The sequence below is a fragment of the Pan paniscus genome, chromosome X (genome assembly GCF_029289425.2).
Source record: "Pan paniscus chromosome X, NHGRI_mPanPan1-v2.0_pri, whole genome shotgun sequence".
Taxonomy (NCBI): Eukaryota; Metazoa; Chordata; class Mammalia; order Primates; family Hominidae; genus Pan; species Pan paniscus.
Window position 1 is genome coordinate 31,996,746 of NC_073272.2, and position 9,415 is coordinate 32,006,160.

Consider the following 9,415-nt stretch of genomic DNA (forward strand, 5'->3'; position numbering starts at 1 on the left):
AAGTGCTCTTAACTTTGGTATTTGGAGAAAACTGGAAAGAAGCTCCACCAGGGGCAGCATTGGAAAGTGACTATGCTCTTGTCCCAGTGCAGATGAACACAGTGCAGAAACTAGCTGCTTTATATACATTGTATCCAGTGAGCTTCGGAGAAATAAGGATGATACTCCCTTAAGAAGAAATGATAAGAAGCCGCTGGGTACTCTGCACTGGGCTGGGAGAGTTAAGAGTCAATTTCATTAAAAGGAGCATTCAAATTAGGCTATCATGTACGTAATTTGGCAAGCTCTAGGCAAGTTCTAGGTGTTTGGTGCTTGTTAAATTAATGAAAATAAAGGTGATTTAGATGGAAGTGACACTGGGAGGGAAGGAAGTTGTTAGTCCTTGACACAAATGTTAGGTGCGTTGTGTTGCACCTAACTGGAGAAGTCTACCTCACATTGAATAATTTATCATTTAATGGGGAAATATTACTTGATTTTTCGTGCTAATCTGCATTTTGGCTCATTGGGTTTTCTTTCTTCTAGAATGCTGCATATTCTCTGACATCTGTTGGATTAAGAAAAAGCAATCACAGTAGGATGGGTGGTATCATCAAGTTAATCATAGGTAATAGCTGCCATGTTGAAACCTCAATATGGGCCAAGTATTGTGCCAGGTGCTTTACATACATTAACCACATTTCACCAGTTCCACAAGGAAGGGGCTTATCAAACCTATTTCACAGATGCAGAGCCTGAGGCTCACAGAGTTTAGTAATGTGCCTGAGTTCACATAGCTGGTAAGTGGCAGGGCTGAAACCAGACCCCCAGTCTGGATTAATCTACATCCCACACTGTTGCAGTCTTCCCATTCTGAGGCTAACCTCATGTTGCTTCATTCATTTTTTCTCTCTATTTTTGAAAAATGTATCTCAGGCAATAAAAAGAAGGACTCTGTGCCCATACTACTGGGTCAAATATATTCCCAGACCAATATGAATGCCAAAATAAATGAGAGGCATAAATAAAAAAAAGAAAAATAGTACCTGGTGTCAATACGTTCATCTACACAAGCAATATCAGGTAATCTCAAAAGATCAGAAGCTCCCAAAATCATCCTGGACAGTCTCTTCCCTGTAGAAAATAAATGTGTCAGAACAGAATTTTCGTGAGAATCTAAGTCTAGCAAGATGGAAAAGATCAGCATGTTTTTTCTCTGACAGCCCACTACCTGTCCTGGGGCTTCTGCCTTGTGCTTCAGCTTCCCTATCTCACATCACTCCCGGAACACGGCTCCTTCTCTGCAAGGTTTGCAGTAGAAAAACTGGTCATGTTTGCAGGGATGTGACATTTCCCAGAAAGCCTTTAATGAAAGATGATCCCCAGTTTAGAGGACATGGGAAACCAATATCTCAGAATATATGAGGTTATGCATAGACTGACTCTCATCTGCTCTCAGACCTAGAGAGCTCCAGACAGAACTGTCAGGCTGAGCATCCACTCATTTAATCTTCAGACCTCTCATGGACATGGCCTAAGAAGGTCAACTTCATGTCAGTAGATGCAGTTCAGCCTCTGATAGATATGAACGTGAGGACCCTGAATGAAGATGATGGAAGGACCCAGCCAGAACTGTGGGGTCCCAAAAAGTCCAGCTCAGGCTGTCAGCCCTTCAAAGTCCAGAACAGCCCTGGCTAGATGTAGCTCACCACAACTTCCAGTTCAGAGGTCGGCAGAGGGTGAGTACCTTGATCTGATGGGAACAGCCTCAGGTCAGTGGAGGATGGAGTGCCCCAAGACTGGCCAGGTGTCATGGTGAGGACCCTGAAGAGAAATAAGAGAACTGTTATAGGACCAACGAGTTTCTGTGTCAGCTGCAAAGTAACAGACCCACTATAATAAAACAGCAAAGTTTGCAGCAAAGAGTTTAATGATTGCAGGGTGCCAAGTGAGGAGATGAGAAGAGACTCTCAAATTCATCTCCCCAAGGAGTTCTGGGATGGGATTTGCAAGGAGATCATGGAGGGCGAGGGGCTGGAGAACTAAGGTTGTTGATTCGTTGGGGTAAAAGGGATGAAATAATCAGAATGTGGAAACTGCGTTTTTTTTTTTTTTAGTCAGCTCCTGTGGGGTCTTTTGGACCAGCTGATGTCAGTAGGGTCCTTTAGAGCAGCTGGCATCAGTGGGGTCCTTCAGACCAGCTGAGTCATTAGAATCATCAGTATGCAGGACCTTAAGGAATATCTCAAAGAAAAAAAGTTTCATTATGTTCAAATTGTTATCTATAGAGCAATTAAGGGCAACTATAATCTAGTAACAGGATCTACATGATTCTGGGATAATAGGCGCCAAACTACTATAAGGAAGCAGGTCAGAGAGCAGCTGACTTCATGATTAATGCTGAATGTTCTGCAAGCTTGGCTTATCTTCATTTATCTCCCTTCCCTCTTCCCTGATTAATTTTATACAGTTCATAGGGGCAGTTTCAAAACCACCCACCCCAGAACAGAGGAGCCCACAAATTCCACCAATGCTGTCACCCTTGGGGAGCCCAGAAGAGAATTATGAGGTGGAGAAATCCCATCAATATGCCTCGTGTGTTTCACAGAGGTGAAGACCTTGGACTAGTGGAAATGGCCCTAGGTCAAAGAGACAAAACCCACGCCCTAACAGGAATCAAGGTGAGGATCCTAAGTGTTACGAGCGGGCTCTCCCCCTTGCAACACCAGCAGAGGGGGCCAAACAGAGCCCCTCGCCATTGTTAGCACCGAGAGGCCCCAAAATAAGTATCTCTGAATCCCCTTCATTCCACCTGTATAGTCTCGGGGAAGGAAGGGCCTTTGTCTGAAGAGGGTGACCCCAGTTGTGCAGAGAGAGAGTCTTGGCTTTCACGGGAATCAAGGTGAGGACTCTGAGGGCGGATGAGAAGACCTCTCCCCAAAAAAGGCACATTCACAGAGCCCTGCCGCTGCTGTCAGGCCTGTGAGGCCCAGGCAGGGGTGGCCTGTTTGGCACGCTCAGATTTCCACAGTGGGGGCTGAGGGAGGTGGGGGTATTGTTTGGAGGCTGGCGGATTTGGGTCAGCACGCATATTCGTCCCAGGCTGCTAGATACTGAGGTGAGGACCCCTAGTGGGGACGTAGGGACCAGCAACGCTAGAACAGTGACGTCCAGTAGCGTCCAGCCGTCAGCCCTCAGACGCCACGGGCTGCCGGATGTGAGTCATCCTGACTTCCGCTTTGAAAAAAAGACCCGAGCGGATGTGACTCATCCTGACTTCCGCTTTGGAGGCGAGGACCCGAGCGAGTGTAGGGGGTGCGGCGTCTGGTCAGTCAGGGGTGAATTTTCAGGACTGGTCGGCAGTCAAGGTGAGGACCCTGAGTGTAAACTGAAGAGACCACCCCCACCTGTAACAAAGAGGGCCCCACTAAGTCCCGCTTCTGCATTTGGTCCTGAGAGGCTCCGGTAAAGCCGTCCGGCAATGTTCCACCTGGAAAGTTCCAGGGCAGGGGAAGGGTGGGGGGAGGGGCAGTCGTGGGGGAAGGAGGTTTGGACGCAGGGAATAGGCCTCATTCTGCACGTAGGGTGGGTGTAGGCCCTAACTGAAATCAATTTGAGGGCCCTAAATGTGGACTGAAGAGAACATCTCCTACCCTTAACAAAGGTGGCCTCACTAAGTCTCGTCCCTGAAGACGGCTCTGGGAGGCCCCAGCAAAGCTGTGCCTGGAAAGTCTCAGGGAGGGGAGGGCCTTGAACCTAGGAAGCAGCCCTGCTTCTGCTCATATGGCATCAACCTAAAACCTAACTGGGGTTAAGGTGAGGACTCTGAGTATTAATGAGCGGACCTCTACCCAAAAGAGGAGTCATGCTGGGCAGTTCCCAGGCCGAGGTGACACTGGGTTTTAGATGGTCCCAGGCTGACATGACAAATGCGGAGCAACCTGACTTCCTCTCCAGGGACTAAAGAAGTTGAGGGCTACATCCAAGACCCACATCTGCTGCCAGCAATAGGAAGGTCAGGGCAAAGCTAGCAAGCTGAGATGCTCTCTAGTTTCCTCTGGAGGTGGTCTCAGGGAGGTGAGGGTCTTGGTGTAATGGGGTAGGTCTAATGCAACAGAGAGGCCCAGTCTCTAACAGGAAGCAAGGATGTGACACTGAGTGATGAGGAGGGGACTCCAACCAGAAAGAAGTGCCACATAGAGCCCACTCTTGTTGTCAGACCAGGGAGACCTGAGCATGGCATGTTGAGTTGCACTCACTCTCCCCAAGACATCTCAGAGAAGTGAACGACCCCATTAAAGAGGGCAGCCTGGCCGGGCGCGGTGGCTCACGCCTGTAATCCCAGCACTTTGGGAGGCCGAGACAGGCGGATCACAAGGTCAGGAGATCGAGACCATCCTGGCTAACACGGTGAAACCCTGTCTCTACTAAAAATACCAAAAAAAATTAGCGGGGAGCGGTGGCGGGCGCCTGTAATCCCAGCTACTCGGGAGGCTGAGGCAGGAGAATGGCGTGAACCCGGGAGGCGGAGTTTGCAGTGAGCCGAGATAGAGCCACTGCAGTCCGGCCTAGGCGAAAGGGCGAGACTCCGTCTCTTAAAAAAAAAAAAAAAAAAAAAAAAAAAGCAGCTTGAGGTCAGCAGAGGGAGGGTTTCCAGGTTGTGCCAGATGTTATAAGAACTCTGACGACTGCAGGGGGCTCCCACCCCATATTAGTGGGAGCCACACAATCCTCAGTACTGTCAGCTCTGAGAGACCCCAGGCAGAAATGTCAAACAGAGGTGCCCATCAGTTCCCACTCAAGGGTAACAGGGAAATGAGAGTTTTAATCTGAGGGTGGTGATCACTTGTCAACAGAAGTAATGTACTAATTGGTCCATTCTGGCATTACTATAAATACCCAAGACTGGGTAATTTACAAAGAAAAGAGGTTTAATTGGCTCACAGTTCTGCAGGCTGTACAGGAAGCATGATGCTGGCATTTGCTCAGCTTCTGGGAGCAGGGCTCAGGAAATTTACAATCATGGCAGAAGGTGAAGGGGAAGCAGACATGTTACATGGCCAGAGCAGGATCAAGAGGCCAGGGGAGGCGCTACACACTTTTAAATGACCAGATCTCATGAGAAGTCATCATTAAGGGGAATGGTGCTAAACCATTCATGAAAAACCTGCCCTCATGATCCAGTCATCTCCCACCAGGCTCCACCTCCAACATTGAGGATTATAATTAGACATGAGATTTGGTGAGGATACAAATCCAAACCATATCAGGAAAGAATCTTAGACCCTCTCATGAGTCAAATTTAGAGGCTGAGTTGGGACTGTATGTGGGACCATCTATCACAGGGCAGTTATCTGCCTGCCACAGCTTTTACTTTTGGGAAGACCACATTTGGTCAGATAAGGCCACCCTCACTTCCTCCTATGGGTTCTCAGGGATGTTCACTCTTACCATGACGACATAGGCCTCAGTTCAATAAAAAGGAGAGCTCCTCTACCAGGAGTCAAATTGAGGAATCTGAGAATTCAAGGAACCACTGAACCCTTAACAGTGGAGACATCAAAGAATCCAGTCCAACCCTTTATTTTCAGCCCTAGAAAGCTCAGGAAAGGGTTATCAGGTTTAGTGTCCCCCTCTCTTTTTTATATAAGATCTAAGAGAGGTGAGATTCTTAGTCTGACGGTGTAGCCACCACTCAGCAGAAGGGGGCTGGTGCCAAGCCCTACATGAAGCCAAGGTGGGGACCTTGAATGAGAGCTGAAGACTCTAATGATTCCAAGACATCAAAGACCCCACTGAACTCTCAGCACTGGGTGTCACTTGTCAGGGTGGTGGATTGAGGCACCCCTTCAATTTCTTCTCATGAGTCCCAGGGTGCTTTGAGGTGTCAAATTCACAGTAGCGGAAGGGAGTGGCTCAGGCCCTGCCAAGACTTCATATGATAATCCTAAAAGTTAACTGATAAAACCCCAAACACCAGAAGACAGGAGGCCGCACTGCCAGTACCTCCTGTCACCATAGTAAGCCCAAGGAAGGGCTGACAGAATGCAGTTTGAAACTCACTGTAGGGGTTCTGTGGTTCTTCTCTGGTGTCTCAGGGGAAAGGATAACCAGGACAACAGGAGCCTTGTGGCTTTCTAGAACAGTGCCTTCAGGGAAACTTGCAAAGGCAGGCTTCTTTCAGTAAAGCTAAGATGGGGTCTTCCAGCTGAAGGTGCTCACAGATCTCATTCTCCCATCTCCAGGTATACTAACCACCTATTCTTCTGCCCACATTTCTTGGTTTAGCCAGCCATCATGCCTCGTGGTCAGAAGAGTAAGCTCCGTGCCCGTGAGAAACGCCGCAAGGCCCGAGATGAGACCCAGCGTCTCAATGTTCCTCAGGTCACTGAAGCAGAGGAAGAAGAGGCCCCCTGCTGTTCCTCTTCTGTTTCTGGGGGTGCTGCTTCAAGCTCTCCTGCTGCTGGCATTCCCCAGAAGCCTCAGAGAGCCCCAACCACTGCCGCTGCTGCGGCTGCGGGTGTTTCATCCACAAAATCTAAAAAAGGTGCCAAGAGCCACCAAGGTGAGAAAAATGCAAGTTCCTCCCAGGCCTCAACATCTACTAAGAGCCCAAGCGAAGATCCTCTAACCAGGAAGTCAGGGTCGTTGGTGCAGTTCCTGTTGTACAAGTATAAAATAAAAGAGTCCGTTACAAAGGGAGAAATGCTGAAAATTGTTGGCAAAAGGTTCAGGGAGCACTTCCCTGAGATCCTCAAGAAAGCCTCTGAGGGCCTCAGTGTTGCCTTTGGCCTTGAGCTGAATAAAGTCAACCCCAACGGCCACACTTACACCTTCATCGACAAGGTAAACCTCACTGATGAGGAATCCCTGCTCAGTTCCTGGGACTTTCCCAGGAGAAAGCTTCTGATGCCTCTCCTGAGTGTGATCTTCTTAAATGGCAACTCTGCTACTGAGGAAGAGATCTGGGAATTCCTGAATATGTTGGGAGTCTATGATGGAGAGGAGCACTCAATCTTTGGGGAACCCCGGAAGCTCATCACCAAAGATCTGGTGCGGGAAAAATATCTGGAGTACAAGCAGGTGCCCAGCAGTGATCCCCCACGCTTTGAATTCCTGTGGGGTCCGAGAGCCTATGCTGAAACCAGCAAGATGAAAGTCCTGGAGTTTTTGGCCAAGGTAAATGGTACCACCCCCTGTGCCTTCCCAACCCGTTACGAAGAAGCTTTGAAAGATGAAGAGAAAGCCGGAGTCTGAGCCAGAGTTGTAGCCAGGCCTTGCACTACTGCCATAGCCAATCAATCTCCCAAAGCCAAGTTTACCTGCTGTTCTCACCCCCAATGAGGTCTTAGGCAGATTCTTTACTTTGTAATTCAAAAGGCCTGTTAACCTTTGTTCTTGTTATGCATGAATAACTTGTTGACTTTTTTTTTTCTCTTTTTCAACTGGTGTTTCAACAGGTTTATTTAGATTCAGAATGTAAATTTACAAATGATATAGATCACCCTGTTATTGCTGTTTTTCAGGGACAGTAGAAAGTGTTTTGTTTTTTGAGTGAAACAACTTATTAATAAAAATCCTTAAATCACTTTTGTAATCCAGGACAAGAAAATGTGGCATTAGAATAGAAATATCTTTGGAAATGTGAAAGACCCCATAGTGAAATATTTGGGATCAGAAGCCAGAGGGGTAAAAGTGGTCAATTCTTGGTTTACTTCATTTAATCTTTCTTTTCATAAAGATACATACCTGGATTTGTTTATGTTATTCAAGAATGTGTGAGAAATTAAACCATAGTTAGTTAATCCTCTTGTTTATGGCTCTTACTTTAAATATTTTAATTGAGCATCTGTTCTTTGGGAGTCTTCCTGCTTGTACTGGGAATGTTTAGTCAAAGAAGACCAAGCTTGTGCTCATGCAATTGTAGATTCTAGGAGAAGCTGTCATCATGGAAGGTGAGATACTTCATAAAAAATAAAAGATAGGAAAAAGAAGTGATGAAAGCAATAGTTTTCATTGCTAAGCAGCATTTTGGCTGAATGGGGTTTTTCAGTCTTAGAATGTTGCGTATTCTCAGCCGGGTGCAGTTGCTCACATCTGTAATCCCAGCACTTTGGGAGGCTGAGGTGGGTGGATCACCTGAGGTCGGGAGTTCGAGACCAGCCTGACCAACATGGAGAAATCCTATCTCTACTAAAAATACAAAATTAGCCAGGCATGGTGGCGCATGGCTGTAATGCCAGCTACTCGGGAGGCTAAGGCAGGAGAATCACTTGAACCCAGGAGGCGGAGGTTGCTGTGAGCTGAGACTGCGCCATTGCACTCCAGCCTGGGCAACAAGAGCGAAACTCCCTCAAAAAAAAAAAAAAAAAAAAAAAAAAAAAAAAAAATTGTTGCATATTCTCTGAGATATCCTGGATTTTTTTTTTAAAATCTCAACTGGAATGTTGGTAATGTCTCTGATCAAAATCATAGTGGTAATTGCCACTTCCTGATGTCTCAGTTGATGAGACAGGCACATTTGCATGCATTACATACATTCCACCAGTACTACGAGATGGGGCTTATCAAACCCACTTTACAGTAAAGAGTCTGAGGCTCAGTGAGTTTGGTAATTTGCCAAAGTTTACAGGGCCAGTAGTGAAAGGGTTGGGATAAGCCTCCTGATCTGAATTACCCTAGAGTCTACCCTGTTCCACCCCTCTCAGCCTGAGGCAAACCTTGAAAAAATATTTCCGTTTTCTTCTCATTACTGCGGAATGTGTTTCAGGTGATAAAAAGAATAACCTTGTAACCCAAACTAGTAGATTGGAATACATAGCCACAGCAACAATAATACCAAAAAAACTGAGAGGTATAAATAAGTAAAAGAGGCAATATTCTGTGACAGTATGATTATCTACATTCGCAATGTTAGATAACCTCAAAAGATCAGGGGCTCCCCAAATCATCCTGAACAATCTCTTCCCTGTAGAAAATAAATCTATCAGAACAGAAATTACATGAGAATGTAAGGCTGGCTGATAAAGAGAAGAAATAGATCAATGTATCTTATCTCTGGCTGCCCATCTCCAATCCTAGGCCTCCTGCTTTGTGCTACAGCTTTGTGGTATCACACCACTCCTAGGACAGAGACCCATTCTCTGCAATGTTTACAGAGAGGAAATTGTTCTAGAATTTGCAGAGATGTGGCATTTTGCAGGAAGCATTTAATCCAAGAGACAGAGCCAAGATGAGGGCTGGGGAGACCAACATCCCAGAATATCAGGCAGGGGTTTAACATAGACCATTCCCTTCTGCTCTCAGACACGGTCCTAGGCTGAGCTGTCAGTCTGAGCATCCCCTCACATATTCTTCAGGTGTCTGAGAGACATAAGAGCCCTAAGGGCAGCATCCTCAAGTCAGTAGGGAAAGGAATCCCAGCCTCTTATAGGAA

General features: G+C 46.7%; 1 protein-coding gene across 1 annotated transcript; it reads left to right on the forward strand.

The window, feature by feature from the left end:
- Positions 1-3,093: 3,093 nt before the first annotated feature.
- Positions 3,094-8,779, forward strand: MAGEB2 (MAGE family member B2). Its single transcript, XM_008959188.3, has 2 exons — positions 3,094-3,347; positions 6,268-8,779. The coding sequence occupies exon 2, from the start codon at positions 6,277-6,279 to the stop codon at positions 7,234-7,236; it is 960 nt and encodes a 319-aa protein (XP_008957436.1). The 5' UTR covers positions 3,094-3,347; positions 6,268-6,276; the 3' UTR covers positions 7,237-8,779.
- The last annotated feature ends 636 nt before the right edge of the window (positions 8,780-9,415 follow it).